The sequence below is a fragment of the Hoplias malabaricus genome, chromosome X2, assembly GCF_029633855.1.
Source record: "Hoplias malabaricus isolate fHopMal1 chromosome X2, fHopMal1.hap1, whole genome shotgun sequence".
NCBI lineage: Eukaryota > Metazoa > Chordata > Actinopteri > Characiformes > Erythrinidae > Hoplias > Hoplias malabaricus.
Genome location: NC_089819.1, coordinates 20,636,845 through 20,658,427, shown reverse-complemented (window position 1 = coordinate 20,658,427; position 21,583 = coordinate 20,636,845). Strand labels below are relative to the sequence as shown.

At 39.7% G+C, this 21,583-nt stretch overlaps 2 protein-coding genes across 6 annotated transcripts; one reads left to right on the top strand and one right to left on the bottom strand.

Annotated features, from left to right (window-relative positions):
- On the top strand, positions 1–8,389 carry LOC136676513 (ankyrin repeat and death domain-containing protein 1B-like). Its single transcript, XM_066653602.1, has 15 exons — positions 1–542; positions 2,494–2,594; positions 3,309–3,407; positions 3,884–3,982; positions 4,092–4,196; positions 4,641–4,745; positions 4,895–4,993; positions 5,780–5,878; positions 5,993–6,091; positions 6,254–6,352; positions 6,567–6,665; positions 6,756–6,851; positions 7,515–7,716; positions 7,949–8,080; positions 8,252–8,389. Exons 1-15 carry the CDS (start codon positions 371–373, stop codon positions 8,305–8,307), a joined length of 1,662 nt encoding a protein of 553 aa, XP_066509699.1. The 5' UTR covers positions 1–370; the 3' UTR covers positions 8,308–8,389.
- Positions 8,390–8,564: 175 nt separating this feature from the next.
- Positions 8,565–20,999, bottom strand: LOC136676512 (centrosomal protein POC5-like). Of its 5 annotated transcripts, none has more exons than XM_066653599.1 (13): positions 20,948–20,999; positions 15,777–15,857; positions 15,326–15,473; positions 15,140–15,241; positions 14,876–15,060; positions 14,438–14,614; positions 14,158–14,262; positions 13,456–13,635; positions 13,130–13,295; positions 10,715–10,887; positions 9,741–9,860; positions 9,091–9,267; positions 8,565–8,956 (listed from the first exon to the last, which is right to left on the bottom strand). In XM_066653599.1, the coding sequence occupies exons 2-13, from the start codon at positions 15,855–15,857 to the stop codon at positions 8,816–8,818; spliced, it is 1,755 nt and encodes a 584-aa protein (XP_066509696.1). In that variant the 5' UTR covers positions 20,948–20,999; the 3' UTR covers positions 8,565–8,815. The 5 variants fall into 5 exon arrangements, with proteins under 5 accessions (XP_066509696.1, XP_066509695.1, XP_066509697.1 ...); XM_066653598.1 differs by lacking the exon at positions 20,948–20,999 and adding an exon at positions 20,731–20,798; XM_066653600.1 differs by lacking the exon at positions 20,948–20,999 and adding an exon at positions 18,301–18,316.
- Positions 21,000–21,583: the final 584 nt, after the last annotated feature.

The following is a 21,583-nucleotide window of genomic DNA, read 5'->3' as shown; positions in this document are numbered from 1 at the left end:
TTATTATGTGGTAATTAAATTGTTTTATTGTATTATCTCTGCATCTTGGAAGTGGGGATTTGTGGTTCATTCAATTGGTCATTTTTACCCAGTGGCCAATGAAGCAACTTAAATGTCTTATTATTTGTACTCTGTTATATCTGTCTATTCATAATTCCCTGATCACCTAATTACCAAGTGCTGTAGTGTGTCTGTCAGTATGCAGGGCCAAGCCTTTCAGCAAGATCAGTGCATGAAGAAATGTTATTATATGTACTTTGTTTGAGAGCAAGTTTCCTTAGGGTGTAGACTTCAAAAGCAAACAAACGTAACCACTTCACAGAGCGTTATCTCTGTTAAAGCAAGAAGCTTCATCAAAACAGAAAGCACGATGGAGGAGAGAGTTCTAGCTCTGAAAGGAAAGATTATGAAGCATCCCATGCTAAAAAAAGAAAACCTCAACCCTAAAACCTGGGTGAAATCAGAGCAAGTCAAAAGCTTTACAGATTTCATTCTTCAGAAGGAGCCAGAGGTAGACAACGGTTTTGATAATGTGGAAATGTGTAAGTATGACCTATGATCAAGTAGTAGTTCAGTAGCAGAGTCATTAATTTACTCTAATGCAGGCACTGGGTTACCGTTTTATACTAGGACTGTCTACAATTATCTTTATCCAAGCTTATTTTACAATGTCCTTATGGATTATCATTTTTTCAAAAGCAAAGTACTATTAACAAGATCATGTACTATTAAAAAATGTATTATAAGGACAAATGACGAAAAGCTTCCTGGTTGGTTTAAAGTGAATACATTTTATGATTTAAATGGGAATCTGACAATATCTAAAACTTGATTTTGGTAACTTTTATTTCCCTCAAATTTTTGTTTACATTTTAGATTTAAAATAATTAACTCTGTGTCCAAAATACTTGTTTGTAGTATGGCAAGCTGAGAAAAATGCATTAAGAAGGGAATTATATATGGACAATAAATTGGTTAAATTTAATGAGAAAATGGCTTGTAGAGTCCTGGTTTGGAACCATAAAGATTATTTTATAAATAGGGTGTGTGATATTTTTAAAAGTATTTATTTATTTATATTTTTTATTCTATTGTGTGAGTTCTCTGATAATGAAAAGTCTTTGAACCTTTCATACATGCTACATATTAATACTTCTTTACTGTAGGGTAATTTTAAGTTTTGGAAGACCCCTTCACACACCAAACTAAAATTTAATTTAAGGACGTCATAGTATAGTTGGAGTCTAAATTGACAAGGCTGACCTGAAATGACTTTAATAACAACAGAAATTTATAACAAGGACTTTAGTTGAGAAATGAATTCATATTCATGGGATACCTTTTGCCTCGTTGGATGATGTCATGTGCAAATAATACAGCAAGTTATGTTTGTAGTGTTCTATGAGCAATCCATTAATGATCATGCAAGATTACTTCTAACTCAAGCTTGAAGTGAATACCTCTAACATCAGTTTTTGTGTACTCAGTTAATGTATATCTGACATGTGCAAGGGTCAGGTTGTCAGTTTTCTTTTAATCTTTATTTCTTGTAGGAAATATATCTATGTTGAACTCATATACATTTATATGGATACACCTTAATAAAATGGGAATGGTTGGTGATATTAACTTCCTGTTTTTGGCACAGTATATGGGAAGGGGGGAAACTTTTCAAGATGGGTGGTGACCAAGGCGGCCATTTTGAAGTCGGCAATTTTAGATCCAACTTTTTTCAATGGGAAGAGGGTCATGTGACACATCAAACTTATTGGGAATTTCACAAGAAAAACAAGTTTTTTAAAGTAACTTTACAGGAAACTGTTCATCTAGGAATACTCGGACCTGACACCCATAATGTGGTGGTGCACCATCTTGCTGGAAAAACTCAAGGAAGGTGCCAGCTTCAGTGTATAAAGAGGAAAGCACATCATCATGTAGCAATTTCGCATATCCAGTGACCTTGAGGTTCATTGATGAAGAATGGCCCCACTATATTTGTAGCCCATTATACCACACCATACCATCAAGATGTGCAGCTCCTGAAACCACGGATACTGGAAGCCTGTGCTAGCATTTCTCCTGTGGTGTTGCTATCAGTGTGTGAAGAGTGGGAGAAGAGGGTTGCGTTAACAATCCAACACAATGGGCAGCACTTTAAACGCATTTTATAAGTGCTCAGAAACTTGTAAATAACTCATGAAAGAATTAATTGTTTTTCTTGTGAAATTCACAATAAGTTTGATGTGTCACATGACCCTCTTCCCATTGAAAAAAACAAAAGTTGGATCCAAAATGGCCGCCATGGTCACCACCCATCTTGAAAAGTTTCCCCCCTCCCATAAACTAATGTGCCACAAACAGGAAGTTAATCTCACCAACCATTCCCATTTTATTAAGGTGTATCCATATAAATGGCCCACCCTGCACTTTAAAACCTTGAGCAGTTAGCCAGATCTGTCAGTTAACTGTTGTCTCTCTAATGCTCTGCACCAGTGTTAGAGACTGAGAAAGAATACATTGAAGCAGCAAAGAGGAACGATGTGGAAGCCATGAAGCTTTTAGGAAGAGGTGTGAACGTTAATGCAAAAAACGTGGTAGGTCAACGAAATTGTCGATATTTTTTTTATTAAACTTAATTTACATGACTTTTTCAGCTTATGCTCATACAGCATAAATGGACAGCATTGGGAAGTTAACTTTAAATTTTACTTTGTATTGGTACAGATTACAAAACAAACAAAAAAAAGTGTTCATTTATTCATTGTCTGTTGCTGCTTATCCGGTTCAGGGTCGCGGTGGGTCCAGAGCCTACCTGGAATCATTGAGCGCAAGGCAGGGACACACCCTGGAAGGGGTGCTAGTCCATTGCAGGGCAACACGTACACATTCACTGACACCTTTGAACACTTTTGAGTCACCATTCCACCTACCAACATGTGTTTTTTGACCTTGGAAGAAAACAGGAGCACACTGAGACACAGAGAGAACACACTAAACTGGGCATAGACAGTTACCTGAAGCAGTGCTTGAACCCACAACACCAGGGCCCTGGAGCTGTGTCACAGTGACACTACCTGTTGCACGAGCAAGTCTTTTTATTTTGTATCATGATCATATAACACATGTATTCTATCACAACTTGGCTCTTTGTCAAATGTAATGCAATTATATTTGCTTTATTTGATCCATGGGCTCAGGATAAAAAAGCTTTTATTTTACTTCAAAGCTTGCATGACCAATAAAATATGGCAGGGTGATTTGCTTTTATCTAAATCTAGATTTTCTGAGGCATCTTTGTCTCATCACAGCACCATCGAACAGCCCTTCATTATGCTGTGGCCTGCAGAAATGTTGAGGCAGTGGATGTACTCCTCAGAAGGAGAGCAAAGCTGGATCTACAAGACAAGGTAAGCTAGTCCAGATAAGAGCTGAATATAATTTGACTTCTACATTTAACCCATTTGGCGATATGCAAACACACACACCTGGAGGATCTAGCAGCCACCCTTGGTGCCCAAGGGACTGTTGGGGTTTAGGTGCCATACCCAAGAGCAGCTCAGCTGTGGTTTGAGGGAGGAGACAGTGTTGTTCCTTAACTTGCCCTGACCCCAATATTCCTGCCAGTTGAGGTTACAGAACCTGCAACTTTCTGGTCCCAAGTACATTAACTGGTCTTTAGGCCATTGCTGTCTCCACTTAAAATATAGGTGCCAACAAACTCCCACAGAGTGACCACTATTATTTATTTCTCATCTGTAAATGCCTATTGATTGTGTTTCAGTTACAACCTTCTTAAAAAGGATAATTTTGTAGTGTGAAAATACCATAGAATTAGAAGCAATGCCCTTTAATTATTGTTTCACCACTGTCATGTCCCACACAGTATGGAGTAAGTGCTGTTCACTTGGCAGCATGGTTTGGCAGTTTGGAAATCCTGAAATTACTTGTCCAAGCTGGAGCAGATCAAAGGATTGAAAACATGGTGAGGTCGTTATCATCTCATAGTTCCACCTTTGTTCCATCTTTTATCTCAAGTTTACAAACAGCTTTGAAAGTCAAAAACATTTATAGCACACTCTTTCTTCCCACAGCAAGGGATGAACATGATGCACTGTGCTGCCATTAATGGTCACACTGAAATTATGGAGTACATAGTGGTTGACCTTCAAATGAAAGAGCTGGACAAAACAGACCATGTAGGACTTGGAATTTAATTCTTTGAATTGTCATTTCCTGGAGGTACCTTAAAACCTAAGGGTTCATATCTGGGCTCATATTTTAGATCTTCAACATTATCGTAATCGTAATTAATTAGATTGTAGATTCTGAGCAATCTACAAAAAAATGGATAATAAGAGTTCAAGCAGGTAATAACAAAATATGAATATAGAGCATGTTCGCTAAGGTTTATAATTTAACACTCAGAAATAATAGGCAAAAAAAAAAAACAGATGCTAAAATGCTAGTATGGCTAACGGTGCAAGTATGAGCCCATTAGCTTTATCTGTTTATGATACTAATTCTGCTATAGAATGTGTTTTATATTTGTAATGTCCATATACAATGTAGTATTAAAGATTGTATGGTCTTCAAATATGCAGACTGTTAGGAATAATAGACACTTTCTTTGTTGGAATTAGCATGGGAATAGGCCCTTTACTTTGGCAGCGGAGCATGGCTGTGTGAAAATGCTGCAGTTGCTGATGGAGGAGCCTTACAATATGGCCACTATGGAGGAAAACAAGGTCGGCTTAAATTCTTTACAGCAAATAATTCCTTGTGGCAATACTGTACACAGCTACATCACCTTGAGATAATGTAGCTAAACATACAAACTATTTGAACTTTGGCCTTCCTCTTTTTTATTTATTTTTATTTATTATTATTTTTTTAGAACGGTGACACACCTTTACACCTTGCTGCCAAAAATGGTCAACTAGAAGCTGTGAAGCTGCTGCTGGACAAATTTGAAATCAGAAATGAAGTAAATTATGTAAGTGTTGTTCTATATTTAAAAATTTCAAACTAAGAGTCTGATTGCAAAACCTTTAAGAGATTGTTAAAGCTGAAAATTTGAAATTTGCTTCTTAGAGTTGTAGATTTTAAATATTTAATATACATTTTAATAACGTTGTTAATAAAATAAATAAATACTGTCTATCTGCATTTTGGAGGTAAAAAAAATTATAGCGTTTGTAACCTAATTAGCTAATCATAAAGGGTGTTTACAAACCCTTTGACATGTTGGCATAAACCCAAAAAGACGGATATACAGGGGGTCCTCGACTTACGACGTTGATCCGTTCCAACGTCGCGTCGTAAACCGATTTTCAGTGTAAGTCGGAACATACGTAAATACTGTACGTAAATAACATACTGTAAGCACTTATCCTATCCTCCTCGGTCCCGAGCCGCGTAACCGTGTATTCTTCCGCCGCGCCGCGCACACCAAACACGCAGTTCACGTTACGATGTTTACGACGCAAAACCACTTAAGTCGAAACAAGGTTTTATACAGTAAATGGGAGATGTGTCGTAACCACGAAACATCGTAACTCGGGACTGTCGTAACCCGAGGACCTCCTGTATGTTAAAATGCCCCCTAAAGGGCAAATACTGGTGCTAGAGTAGCAAAAACCACTGAACCCATAACACATAGACACATTCTATTACGATACACACATACAGTGCAAAGACATTTGGATGGTACTGGATCAAATGAACAGTAAATTAATTAAAATATTGGATTATTCTACAACTTAGTGTATTCTGTTTGTAGGCTGGGGAGACAGCCCTGTTTTTAGCTGCAGTGGGAAATCATGAGGAGTGTCTTCTCACTTTGCTCGAAGCTGGCTGCAACCCAAACATCCTCACTATTGTAAGAATAAAACACTCCTTTCTTGGAAGCATCAAAGAATATGGCCTTAGTCATCTGATACTACGTAGTAAACATGCTCAGTGTTTGACATTGTGGTTTTTGTTGTTTACTCAGAACAGAACCAGCCCTCTGCATGCTGTGTGTGAAAATGGTTTTACACCTTTGGTGAAGATCCTTATTAATAATGGTGCACAGATGAGTGATCAAAATCAGGTGAATCCCAGACGGTTTTCCCCTATGAACAATTTGAGCCTTATTTAAATGTTGATTGTAACGTAGGTCAAGAATAAACCAATACAAAGTAAAACTGGATCAAATTAGACCAGTTTGGAAAAATACTGGAAAAGTTAAACATTAAAGAAAAATATTTTTCAGCATTTGCAGACACCATTTCACCTGGCTGTAAAGAGCTGCTATATTCCAGTGATACATTCACTCCTGGAGTGTGGCTGCGACACAGATATCACAGATCATGTGGGTTATGGATACTTCATTCATTCAATACTGAGTGGATTTTCAATATTTTACAATTGAAGGTGTGTGTGCTGTTTTAGCCAATGTAGATCAACTTTAAATATTGTAAACAAACCATCAAGTCATAATGTTATATGCTGTCAGTGATTTTAAACGTCTGAATGGTTGTGTATTTTGAGAACGAGTAAATGAGTTCCTTTCTCCTCAACTGTAGCTGGGTCAGACAGCCCTCCACATTGCAGCAGAAATGGGGAAGGTGGACGTGGTGGAAATGATTCTGAAAGCTTGTGTGGACATGGAGATCAAAGACAAGGTATTCTGCCTCTGTATTATACCATAAAACCTCACATAAATACCAGGAAAGGTGTCAGATATCAAGGATATTTTGTTTTTTGAAACCTAGCAGGGGAAAACAGCCTTGGGAGTGGCAGCCAGAGCTGATGCAGTGATCATCGTAGACATGATTATGAAAGCTGAACGATATTTCAGCTGGTTAAGAGTGAGTATAAAAAGTCATAGTGGCTAATGTGGCTAAAAATTAATGGCAGATCAAACCCCACCCTTGATTTAAATCTCACAGTGTCAGTTTCCAGTTCTAATTTTGCTCTAAATGAGGACTCTTCATACAGAAAGTGGTGTGGTCCAGGACAAGCATTAATCCACCGACTTTAACAGAAACTGACCCACAGAAATATGCTATTTACACGTTTCTATTTAAATGGATAAATGTACGTAAACAAAAATGTACACTAGTACACTCTACACACTAGTACTAGCAGGTAGTGTCGTAGTCACACAGCTCCAGGGACCTGGAGGTTGTGGGTTCAAGTCCCACTTGGCATCACTTCTCATGGCCTCAGCCACCTCATATTTCCTCAGTGATCCAGTATTAAATTAGTGTGTGGGATTAATGTAATTCTACACTGTAAATGATACCACACCTAAATGTCACCCCCATCAGATTTATGTTGTTAGAGGGCACGGTTATAGCAAAAAATATTGGCTTTCCAATAAAGTCTGACAAGTGAATAACATAACTAAGAGGGACTGGCCAGCAGTAATATTGGATAATGTGCCTAGACGTGCTCGTTCAGCACCTGTTTTTGTTTTTTTAAGCATCTGGCCTTTCTCGAAGTTGGTGTTATTTGATTATCTTTGTCAGGCCAATCCAGGAGCTAATGAGACCCTTCATGATGAATTTCCGCTGACGTTTAAGCCCGACCGCCGTGGCGAGACTACGCAGGTCCGAGATCTCATTTGGAGGCTGGCGTACAGCCTCCTGAAGCGGAATGAGTGGAAGAAGCTTGCAGAGCACTGGGGCTTCTCTGAGCAGCAGGTGGCTGCCATTGAGGAGCAGTGGACAGGTGGGTTACTGCTCTGGACATTGGCTTTCTTAAAGGGGCAATGTCAACACAATAAGTGTATCATCTGTGTCAGTGTGTATAAGCAATTAGTAAGAAACTAAGTTGATTTAAACATGCTTAAATAAACACTGTGAGCCACATTCATGGGTTGGTGCTTACAAATGTAGACTATGGCCCCTCATTTGTACATCTTAAGTAAATGCTACATTCTCATTGCAATAATCGGTGACAGGTCCCAGCAGTTACCAGGAGCATGGAAACAGGATGTTACTTATTTGGCTCCATGGAGTGACTGTAGCACAGAAAAGTCCAGCCAAAGAGCTCTATGAGGGACTAGTTTCTGTTGGGAATACCAAGATGGCAGGTATTAACATTTTTCCATTCCATAAGCTGTATTTTTATTATTATACATTGTCACATCCCAAAGACTAACATGTATTTCCTACATTTTGGATTATAATATTAGAATATTTCTATGACCTTTCCAAGAACCACTGCTTAAAATTAAAATGATATAATGTTTTTGTTTTGGTAGAAAAATTAAGAATGGAGGGAGAGGACCATGGCAACCGGAAATGTGTGATTTCATGAAACCATTTTAATTCACATGGAGGAGCCTTGAGAAGAAACAACTGAGGTTTATCTTCTCACATTAACACCAAGGACAACACATTAACACACACACACGCGTTTGATCAGCAGGTACCAATAGTATCGACTCTTACAAACAGAAATGTGAATATTTTTGTTTTGTTAACCTTCATACTTCCAAAGACACTTCAGGTAATGATTGCATCACACTCACGGGTTAGTGAACACATTCAGACAGAGCACAGTGACAAGACAATACCAAACAAAACAAAAAATATAAACAATAATAAAAGAATCATCAACAAAATTGATTGTGGCATTTCATTAGTATACAATACTTTATCGGATAAAAACTGTTTAAGAAGAAACATTATAAAAATAACAAAACAACACAAAATGTAAAAACAAAAATGTAATCCGGACCTGAGCGGACAGTATTAATTTGGCTGTTAAAAGTACATTTATCAGTATTCTTGTTATTCATTTTCAAAAGATGAAATGAATGGTGTTAGTCCACTACTTTAATGGAGTGGATATGAAATGCAGAGTGTCCCCTGGGTTGGCTGGATGAGCTCTTAGTGCTGGGCACAGTCTGACTCTGCACAGCAGGGCGAGGGAACTTGGCTGCTGTCGCCTGGCCAACTGTGAGCTATAAAAGAACGAGACAGATATTAAAATTAAAAAAAACAATCAGTCTAGTCATGTTTTTATATGAATTGTAAGAACTGTGCTCATTTACACAGGACACTAAGTAATGTAGTTTGCTTTACAGATATCTAATACCTGAGTGACAGGGTGGTGTCTTTCTACAATGACAGAGCTCATGGGTGGGGCCACACCCATCACGTGCAGGTTGCTTGGGGGGCGGCTGGTCTTGGTTAGCTCAGAGCGTCCGCTTATGCGTGCTGTCACAGTCTTTGAAGCTTTCTGCTGACCGGCTGTTACTACCCGTGCAGTTGCCTTTGGAAATTGTCACAGAACCCAAAATCAGTGCCATGAGTAATTTTAGTGCTCAAAAGTTCTTACAGATAAATAACATGGTCAAAAGTTTATAGACACTCCTACTAATAAGTGAGTTTGCGTTCTCCCATACTTGATACAGGTGTTGCACCCACAGTTTTATTGAGCAGCTTAATTATTGAACCTACAGTCAATACACAATGCTAACAGCTAGAGGGGTATTAAAGCCCTCAGTATTGGGAAACAGAGAATTTAAACTCTTCTATGCATGCTGTGATGGAGCGCAAACCCTGAATTCTTATGCATCAAAAGTAGTTGGGGGCTGCTCTTATTAGTACTCAATTTAAGAAGAAACAGTGTGACAGGTGTCCTCAACTTTTGGCTAGGCACTAAAGTTAAATATGTACTAAATATAAAACACAGACAAGCCCATACCGTGGTGATTTTTTTTTATATTGTTATTATTATTTTACCTGTCTATGGGAGCTTGTGCTGCCTCCTTGTGGTAAAGCACTGTTTACTACCACTGTGGAGGTTGCTGCCTCTGCCCTGTTTGCTGCTGTACTAGAACCAGGCCGAGAGCTGATCTGCTCCTGAAACAATGTAACAGATAATTAAATGTGATTTTATCATAGAGAAATGTACTAAAGATTACCAAATAAGACTTCTGGCATATTCTGCAATGAAAGATTTATATTCTGAATATAAATATCACATGATGATCTCCCTTTAACCAAACAGGGATCAGACCTAAGGGAAATAATTTTGCAGGAAAACTAAAATATATGGGCGGCACGGTGGCGCAGCAGGTAGTGTTGCAGTCACACAGCTCCAGGGACCTGGAGGTTGTGGGTTCGATTCCCGCTCCGGGTGACTGTCTGTGAGGAGTGTGGTGTGTTCCCCCTGTGTCTACGTGGGTTTCCTCCGGGTGACTGTCTGTGAGGAGTGTGGTGTGTGCTCCCTGTGTCTGCGTGGGTTTCCTCCGGGTGACTGTCTGTGAGGAGTGTGGTGTGTGCTCCCTGTGTCTGCGTGGGTTTCCTCCGGGTGCTCCGTTTTCCTCCCACAGTCCAAAAACACATGTTGGTAGGTGGATTGGCGACTCAAAAGTGTCCGTAGGTGTGAGTGTGTGTGTGTGTGTGTGTGTCTGTGTTGCCCTGTGAAGGACTGGCGCCCCCTCCAGGGTGTATTCCTGCCTTGCACCCAATGATTCCAGGTAGGCTCTGGACCCACCGCGACCCTTCACAGAGATATACACACCCCTACGGACACTTTTGAGTCACCAATCCACCTACCAACATGTGTTTTTGGACTGTGGGAGGAAAACCACGCAGACACAGGGAGAACACACCACACTCCTCGCAATGTAAAAGGAGTTATAGTGCAAGCTGTGAACATTTTGAGTTCAGGAGAGTCAATCCCTCATTTAAAAAAAAAATGTCAAAAACACCTGTCCCTGTAGTGTTCTCCAGTCTCGTACTGCTTCTGTGTCTTCTGCATTATTGCGTGACGGGGCGTGAGGTAAGGGAGACTCCATGACAATTGGGCTAAGGCGCGCCGAAGATGCAGTCCGGAGTGGACGGCTAGCCATTGAGCTAGGGTCATCTCCTGAGTGTGGAGCATCTTGAAAATCAAGAAAAAGTTTACTGTGTTTATTCAGTTGCAAATAATAAAGCATTAGAAGTAAGAGAAAAAAAAAATAGACAACAGAAAAAGAAACAGCAGAGGCACAAAATAACCCAGCAACTATTGTGCTTTGAGTAGTTATTCAGAAAAAGAGAATCCAGGTAAAGTGGAATTAAATCTTTCAGAATATGAAAATTAATTCACTGCCAACTCAATTATGCCCAATTACACAATGACAAAAATAGAGCTATTCAGAAAAAAAAAAAAAATACGGTCTGTGATTCAAAATTCTAAAACAAAAGACACCTACTCACCACTGCTTTAATTCACAGATCTGAATAGCAGCAGTGGAGGTGGGTTTTTTATTTTTTTGAGTGGTAGCGGTCCTACCACTTAATACCCTGCTTTATTCCTAACACAATAAAGATTTCACTGTGAAGAGTTTACAAAGGATGGAAAGTTCTACGGTCCTATTGAACAGTCCTGTCAATAGCCCATTTGCTGCCATTGGTGAAATACTGATATTGAACTGTGCTTTATACTTTTTGCTCCCTACTGTTCTTGTAGTTCTATTGTATACTTATTTTCTATATCGGCCATAAGAAAAATAACCACTGCACACTCTTAGCTAGACCCTCTGTACTGCTGAAGATGCATGATCTATGAAAGTATAATGGGGTTAGTGCTTAAGTTTTAATTTTCTATTCCCACCATTGTCTGGTGTAACTTGAATTAATGAACAGAATTACGTTTAATGGGTTTTTACCAAATATATTTGTAATAACACTGTTCCATGTTTGTTGCACGTGATAATGGTGGGAAAAAACTGAAATGCCTAAGGTGAGAATGTCATTATTATTTGCTTCCCTTGTGTTAATATTCATTTTCATAAACAAATAGTGTCAAGTGTTTAGTTAAAGGAGTAATCTGTAGGATATTTACTGTACTTAATCTATGATCACACACCCTGGACATTTTATGACTAAGGAAACAGTCAAAGCTAAAACACTGCTGCCTCTCATAGCTTTGCTAAAGCAGTATATTCTTTTTTAGAAGTGCCCAGTCCAATTATACAAAAAAAACTAGCCCTAAAGTTTCACAGTAAATAAGTAAACAAACACAAAATTGTTGCTGTGCTGAGTCATCATGCAAACAAGTCAGAATATCACGATTATCACTTTTTATTTTATCGTTTAAAAAAATAATGTCACCATATTATCATGAACGAGTGTCGCATCCATGAAATGACCAAGTGAACGTAGTTAATGTTATATTTTTCCATCATTGGGCACAAGGCGGGAATATACCCTGGAGGGGGCGCCAGTCCTTCACAGGGCAACACAGACACACACATTCACACCTACGGACACTTTTGAGAATCCACCTACCAACGTGTGTTTTTGGACTGTGGGAGGAAACCGGAGCACCCGGAGGAAACCCACGCGGACACAGGGAGAACACGCCAACTCTTCACAGACAGTCACCCGGAGCGGGAATCGAACCCACAACCTCCAGGTCCCTGGAGCTGTGTGACTGTGACACTACCTGCTGCTCCACCGTGCCGCCCAAATTGTGGATAAGATCAGCCTCCTAAATGACATTTATGGTGTAAGGGAAAATCAATAAGTAAAACCAGCCTTGTCTAGTCAAAATATGTCAGGTTGATCTGGACAGAAAAGGCTTCTAAATGCAGGGAAATGGCGGCCGCATGTTCACTTTTTTTGCATAGGTATATGTTTAAGTAAAATGATGAACACATTTCTGTGTAAATAGGTTGATTATGGCACATTCTTCTTAGCTATTACAGCCCTTAAACGCGTTCTTAAACACGACTCTTGCTTGTTCATTCAGTTTTCATCAAACTGGCAACCTGCTCCAGCTTCACGTCTGGGGGAGAGAGGAAGGAGGCAGACAGCTCTCTCCACTGTTTTGAAACTGTATTATAGTTCCGATTTTAAATGCTTAGTGTCAGTATTACAGATTGCTCCTTTAAGTGTTTTCTCACAAATAACAGTTTAATAACTATAAAATATTAAAGACACAGATTAAAAAGTACACAGAGCTCCCAAGGAATTGTATGACCATTCAGAATGTGTTGTGTTTAAGTTCAGAGTTGTTCTTTAGATACGTTTACAGTCACTAGACTGAGCCATTATTTATTTACAGGATAGCTGGAATACTTGAGCTTTGTCTGAGTCTGGGTCTTTGTCACTGTGCTTAGAGACAACATTTATTTTACCTCGCTCCTGTCTGCCTGTATCTCCAGTCTGGAACATGCTGAGAGCCTCGATGTTGAGTGCACAGACACCACGCATAAAAGCTTTTTTCATGGATTCTTCATAGCATTCTCTCTCTCTATGTAACCTTTGGATTTCAGCCTGGGCTTTCTGTAGGGCATCTCCATGCTGAGAAATACACACACATACAAATACATAAGGAAACTCTATATTCATCCAAATGCTTTATCAATCACTAAATCCAACCAATTAATTAACATATGATGTCTGCTCATGCAGAAGCTTCCCAGATCTCTAGCCCAAGATATAGGCTCAACGGTGCTCTTACCTCCAACATCTTGGCTTCATAATCTGCAGATAGTTCCAGACAGATGTCCTCAGCTCGGGCTCGGCAAGCCATCTCCACTCTCTCTCTCCAGTCTTTCTGGATAAGTGAGTGCCAGGCAGCCCACACCTTCTTCTTCAGCTGCAGCTGATAATGCTGCTCTGCCAGCCTGCCCGCCTGAGCCTAGTGACCACAAAGGAAGTAGAAATGAAAATATGAACATCAGCAGTTAAGCCAATTAGCAGGTTACATTTATTTGATCAGAAACCCGTGGACCATACTTCACAGACTCTGAGCCAAGCTGAGGATCAAACCCATGACTAAAAGCTTGGAGTTTTATGGCAGCAACTCTAGGTGGAACATGTTTATTGTATATAATAAAAATGAATAATTAATTAATGTCAAAGACAGTCAGATGTTGCACTGAAAATATGGCCAGGGGTCAAAGAAAAAGCTACATAAAGGGGTGTATTTTGGACTGTTCTGATGTTAGACACAAAAGACCAAATTCTTTCTGCCTCAAAGCTGAGATCAGGACGTAAACAATCCCTCACTGAAAAAAGACCACGGCTCTTCGAACTACGCATAAATATCCCTGTACACTCTGATATAAATAAATAAAGGCATCTGAAAATGTGCTGGCCTTTAGTCTGAGTGCCACTGGGCTATCAGCCTGCTCTAAGGTGGCCCTGTCGCCTTGCTCACCTCTTCTTTGGCAGCGCACTGTTTGATCCTCCACTGGGTGAAGCTCCTCATAAGCTCCAGCCGCTCCCGCTGCCTGTCAGCTGCTCGCGTGAGATTCGCTATCACCTGCATGGACAGGGAGGGGAGGTGAAAAGGGTATTTACATCCTTTTTATTTTATTTGCAGGAAATACTGGCACAGAAGATCACAAGGAGAATAAATAATATTGAAATCTTATTTGAATTAGCGTATTCAGTACCATTACGATAGACAACAGTTAATGCCAGATCCGTGAACACACCTCATCTTTCCTCTGATTGGAGAGCTGATAGGTCTTGATCAGGTCTTTGAGACTGTCCATCTCTGAAGTAATGCCTGCTAGATGAGCAGCATGTTTTTCCCTCTCGTTCTTCATCTCCAGTCTGTGCTGCTCCATAAAAGCCAGCTTCCATTTCCTTAACTCCATCATCACATTACTCTGTAAAATGGTTTTAAGATTTAAGTTATTAGTTCACATGTAATTTGCTCCAAGCTCTTCTTCCAGATGTGCATGACCCACATATTAACATTCTTATTGATTTAGGCAGTGAAGAACATTCCACTTAATACTTCTAGAACATCCTGGGACTTGCTGTAATAGTATGTTTCTGGTATTTGTACAACAAACGCATTTTACGAACAGTTATAGACTGCACTGCATATAAGACTATTACAAACACGTTTTATAGGAAGTTCAGACCTTCAAATTGTTACTCCAGGTGTCCAGAATGTTCTCCATCTTGTTCAGGTTCTCCTCAGAGATGAACATCTCGGTTAGTGAAGTAGTCACAAGATCTGGGGTTGTCTTCCCAGATCTGTCTGACTCAGAATGTCTCTCTGACTCTCTTTCAGACCTGGCTGCCATCTCCACTCCTGAGGACAATGCTACAATTCATTGACAATAGTAGCAAACACACTTGGGTCTAAGACTGGGTACAGAACATCTCTTTCAGTAAAAGTTTACCTTCAGACATTTGACTTTGTGGTCTGGAACCCATTAACTGTGGAGTAGGCCTGGCTGAAATCACCTCATTCATAGGCGTCTGTCTCCCATTTTCACTCATGTCTAGGAGAGGCAATATTCATTAAGATTTGTTATAGTTTCTACTGTCAGTAATTGTATTAAATTTTTTGGAGAACAACGTCTTACATTCATGTTCCCGAGATCTTCCATTATCCATTAATTTGGAATTCTGGGCACTTTGGGAAAGAATAGAGCTACCCTTTAACTGTGATGGAAGACTTGGCTCATATTTAGGAGTGACCACAGCAAAGCGAAGAAGTTCTTCATACTCATCCTAATGCAAAAAAAGTGCAAAGTGAGAACACACAAAGGCATTATAAAACAACAGTGCTTTTGTTTGTTATTTTTACAATCCATGACAGTTACGAAAAAATTTTTTTACCCACAGATCTGACTTTACATTTTCACTGAAAGAATATAAATCAAACCAATAGGTACCCATTCATTATCATATATTTTAAAAACCTTTTTTATTTTCAAAGAATCTCATCACAGGCTATTAAGTTTACAGATGAACTTGGCACGTTGTACAAATGACACTTCCTGCTCTAATTTGACTGATGAAGAAATCACTCACTTGAAGTTCAGAGGACACTGAGCTGCCTCTGTCTGAGTCTCTGGGCAGGTGTGGACTATTGGGTTCTCCATCTGAAGACATCTGAAACACACATATATCATAAACATCAGTTATTTATAACACTCTCCAATTAAATCATGCCGTTTATTTTACTTTGTCAACATGTGAGTGTGGTGCTTATTTTCTAAAAGATGTATCAAGAGATAAATGAGCAACAAGTTGTCATGAATGTCTCCTTAGGTGTGTAGAAACTGTTGCTGTGTGAACCTGCCAATCACACAACAAAGGAACCAATCCCGTCAACTTGTGGAGTGGGTCTGTTGAACTGGGTGGAGACAGGGATGGGGGCTTATAGCATATTCATAGATATGCACACACTGGATAAAGGAAACATTGTGGAGTTACTTCTTAGTCACGTTTAAGCCATTAATGAACTTTTCTTGAAAATAGCTGATGAACCAGGATGGATTAGGGGTTTAATTAAAAAGGGGGCTTTAAACCCTTCCTCCTGCACCAAAACTGTGCATAATACTCTACCACACAGTCATTTGAAACTGAGCCACATGTGCACAGTTCCACACTAACCACATAGTTCTCTTAGGTGTACAACCTCTAGCTATATTTTCTAACTCGCAGTTTTTTAGGCACTGTATGGAAAGTTTGAGACAGACTGCGAAAACAGCTCGACACAGTAGCTAACTACTTTCCCCAACACTTCACACCCTGTTTAATTGCTTTGAAGGTTTAATGTGCAACGTTAGATCAACAGTTCACTAGTAGTGCTAAAAAGCATAGATCAGAAACCGTTCACATCAGTTAACAACACGAAACAATAACAGAGCAGCCATCAACTAGCAGAAATAGCAGCCTAAGCGTCTAACTTAATTCAGTAAGTTGATGAGTTTCCTCTCTGCTGCGGAGGTATCAGAGTCACAATAAGCGCAAAATTACTTTTTTTACCTTCGTGAAAAAATTAACTCCGAACTCGCTCTGTCTCTTCCTCTGTGGAGTCACCAGTCACTCGCGTTTCAAACGGCCGAAGAGCCCAACAACACCCGCTCGGACTGGTTACAGTTCTGACGTGTTATTGAAGCGCGCCTGTGATTGGACAGATCCTGGCCATAGCAACGTAGACGCCGCTAGCCTCCATTAAAACCTAACGCTCATGTTCAAGTATTATTCTTTACGGAATATATATGGATAAATGCCAAGACAGAGAGACTGACAAATAAACATGAAACCTATACAATAAATAAATAGGTAATTAAAGGTACAAACCGAAAAAAGGTAAATAAAATTAATGTTAAAAGCAAATACAATTTTAAAAACACAATTAAAAAAAGTAAATATATTCGTTGTAGAAATTAAGGGGACACACACACACACACACAAACCAAAAAATAAACAAGCAATTAGTATAAAAGGATGCATGAATGAGTAGCAGAAAATCATAAAATAAAACAAAAATTATATACAGGGGTTGGACAATGAAACTGAAACACCTGGTTTTAGACCACAATAATTTATTAGTATGGTGTAGGGCCTCCTTTTGCGGCCAATACATCGTCAGTTCGTCTTGGGAATGACAAATACAAGTCCTGCACAGTGGTCGGAGGGATTTTAAGCCATTCTTCTTACAGGATAGTGGCCAGGTCACTACGTGATGCTGGTGGAGGAAAACGTTTCCTGACTCGCTCCTCCAAAACACCCCAAAGTGGCTCAATAATATTTAGATCTGGTGACTGTGCAGGCCATGGGAGATGTTCAACTTCACTTTCATGTTCATCAAACCAATCTTTCACCAGTCTTGCTGTGTGTATTGGTGCATTGTCGTCCTGATACACGGCACCGCCTTCAGGATACAATGTTTGAACCATTGGATGCACATGGTCCTCCAGAATGGTTCGGTAGTCCTTGGCAGTGACACGCCCATCACTGATCCACCCCCATGCTTCACTCTGGGCATGCAACAGTCTGGGTGGTACGCTTCTTTGGGGCTTCTCCACACCGTAACTCTCCCGGATGTGGGGAAAACTGTAAAGGTGGACTAATCAGAGAATAATACGGTTCACATTGTCCACAGCCCAAGATTTGCCCTCCTTTCACCATTGAAACCAACGTTTGGCATTGGCATGAGTGACCAAAGGTTTGGCTATAGCAGCCCGGCCGTGTATATTGACCTTGTGGAGCTCCCGACGGACAGTTCTGGTGGAAACAGGAGAGTTGAGGTGCACAATTAATTCTGCCGTGATTTGGGCAGCCGTGGTTTTATGTTTTTTGGATACACTCCTGGTCAGCACCCAAACATCCATTTCAGACAGCTTCCTCTTGCGTCCACAGTTGGACCCCTGTTGGATGTGTTTCATCCTTCTTGGGGGTATGCTAACATTACCCTGGATACTGTGGCTCTTGATACATCACAAAGACTTGCTGTCTTGTTCACAGATGCACCAGCAAGATGTGCACCAACAATTTGTCCTCTTTTTAACTCTGGTATGTCACCAATAATGTTGTGTGCTCTTACCCTCTGCTAATTGAACCTTCACACTCTGCTCTTGCTGGTGCAATGTGCAATTAATGAAGATTGGCCACCAGGCTGCTCCAATTTAGCCATGAAACCTCCCACACAAATGACAGGTGTTTCAGTTTCATTGTCCAACCCCTGTGTGTGTGTGTGTGTGTGTGTGTGTGTGTGTGTATGTGGAATGCCTGTTAATTTCCATTTTAATGGTGCCACATTTTTAAGGAATATGCATTTGTGAGATGAGCAATAGAGCTGAGTATGTGGGTTGTGCCCATGAAAAATACTCAGCTCTACTGCTCATCCCACAAGTGTATGTTCCTTACAAATGTGGCACCATTTAAATTAACAGGCTTTCCAACGGTATAAGATTTATTGCCAAGAAGCATTGTTACAATAAAGAAATAATCTACCAAACACAAATTCCCTTACTTTTTGTGCTATGTTAATATCTCCATGATTCTACATTCAGTGTCCATTTTACCACAAGTTCCATCAATCATCATCATTTTCCATCTATCTTTACTAGCTCTGGTATTAGTCCAATGTGAATTTCCTCCTTCTAAACGTCGTGCCAAAAAAAAGACTTCTTCTTGTATGTCTGTCAAATTTATTTTCCTGCAGTAGGCACATTAAGTGGCGAAAGGTACCAGTTTGGCAATGCACAACTAGTGCGTGTTATGCTGGTGAGTGGACCAGACACAACAATGTTGCTAGAGTTTTATACACTTTGCCACACATTGGTCACTTTATTAAATAAAACTATATTGGTCCACATTGTAGATTCAACTCAGAGTCGGTAGTTCATCTGTTTCTGAATACTTCGTTGTCATGCCCTAGTCATTCATTGTCAGTCACAAGACAATGCCACGTTAATATTACGTGGCATTAAATAAATAAAAAGGAAAAAAAAATACAGGAAACAACTACATGATGAGAGTCTGCATATTTAGTTCACACTGACATTTTTTACAGCTGGTTGTAATTCTAATCCATTACAATACATTTCAGGTAAGCCAAACATTTCTGCAAAGTTAGCTCTTTAAACAAGTAAACAAAGATATTTGTTGTGTTATAATATGAAATCAACTCTGAAAAAATGATCAAAAATCTGTTCAAATCAATTATGAATATGCTGCCTGAAACCTGAAAGATTTATGGTGGAGAGATACAGCTATGGCCAAATGTTTAAATGCACCTAGCCATCTAGGAGCTTTAAAAAGATTGATTGATTTATTGATTATTCATTGAAATCTTTAATATTCTATCATTTTAAATTACATTTGATATGAACAATGTAGATGCCCTAGATTACTAGCCAAGATAAATTAATGGAGACATGAAATACGTGAAGCTGTGAAAAATGATACTGTGCCAATCTGGGGCTTATCCATCAGAGTTTTTGAAAAAAGCCATAACAAGTAGAAGCACCATTTTGAAACTGAATCACTGTGATGTTTGAAAAAGATCCAAGGGGAATTCCACCATTTTATGACTGTATTATGTATGTATCAAGATCATGCAGGATGAAGGCCTCTAAATAAATAAATAATAAAATCATTGAATTATTGTAAGAGTGAAATGATAGAGGCTTTTAAGTTGTGTAGGAAGCTAGACAAGGGCTGCATGCTAAACCTGCTGCTGTGACTGGGGAAAAATGAATTGTGATCAAAAAGATCTGCAGTTGTGAATCAGACAAACTAGTAAATCACAAGAGATGCATTCACCTTCGCAAACAAAGGCCTGGCACAGTTTTCCTCTGTTCCGCCTGCAGGTATGAGTGCTTTACAATTCACTCAGCACTCTAGAAAAACCTCCTGAGTGGATGGAGTCTCTGACGTCGGCCATGAATTCATGCTCCTTTTGCCTTTTCATTTCAGCAGCTAAACTTAGCCTTTTGACACTGAGCATGAGTCATGGCTTTCTGAAGGCTTTGGCAAAGGGTTGAGTTTGGCTCTGTGAATTGGCTTTGGGGAAACTCAAGGACACTGCAGGGTGATTTAGAAAGTAATACACTAGATTATAAGAAAGGGTGTTAAGTTAGCATTGGCTTTGGTACATTAAAGGCCTGATTTCAAAGCAGTGGAACAGGAGATGGAAATTTCTCATGGAGAAAATGAAGCTAGCATTGGCCCATTTGTTGCAGCCAACTATGAAAACAGAACCAAGTGTGTTTTGTTCCAACATGGCATAATGTAACCAGCAGCATGTATGATTAATTCAACACTGTTATAGTGTTACACAAGCTTCAGTTAGTTCAAAATGCAGCAGCCAGGGTGCTCACTAGAGCTAGAAAATTCGAACATATCACCCCAGTTCTCTCGTCCCTACACTGGCTACCTGTAAAATTTCGCATTGACTATAAAATACTCCTCTTAGCTTATAAATCTCTAAATGGTTTAGGCCCGCAGTATCTTACTGAACTTCTCATACCTTATCGCCCGTCACGTACACTTCGTTCACAGGATGCCCATCTACTCTTTGTTCCTCGCATTAAGAAAAACACAGCAGGAGGAAGAGCCTTTTCTCACAAAGCTCCTCAACTCTGGAATAGCCTTCCGGTTACTGTTCGGGGCTCAGACACACTCTCAATCTTTAAATCTAGATTAAAAACCTACCTTTTTAAACAAGCTTTTGGTTAATCACTCACCTTCAGGTTACTCCTTCTCTATTGGTGTTCGGGCTGGTTTTCATATTATCACTGTTCTGTGTTAACCCTGTCATATCACCATAGCTACAGCATTCTTAGTTAGCTTTGTAGTAACCGCCAACACGCTGTCTGTCGCTGGGTTCTCTTGCCTGACCAGTGGAAGCTTTTTTCGCAGGACAAATTTCCCCGTTCTTTACCATGACCCTACTAACCTCTGTGTTTTTATTTGTTCCCTTTGTCTGGCTTTCTTTCTCCTGTCTCTCTCTCATGCTTTGAGATGTCCTGCTGCTCTCCAGGTGTTGCCCTGATCCAGCCCCTGTGTCCTGTACAAGATCCTGTCCTTGTCTCATCTACACTATCATGCTTGGCCATGCTGTTTTATTTCAGATTAACTCTGCACCTAATTTTAACTCACACTGAATCCCTGATCACCTCCTCCTTCATCAGACTCATACATCACTAATATCATCATCCTCACCATTTTCATTTCTGCTTCTCCATCATCACTAATATACTACATTTATATTACTATAACCCCTTCATCGGTCATTTCACTTTTACTTCTGTTCTCTGTTGTGTCTCCGGTGTTGACCCGAGGAGGATGGGTTCCCCGTATGAGTCTTGGTTCCTTCCAAG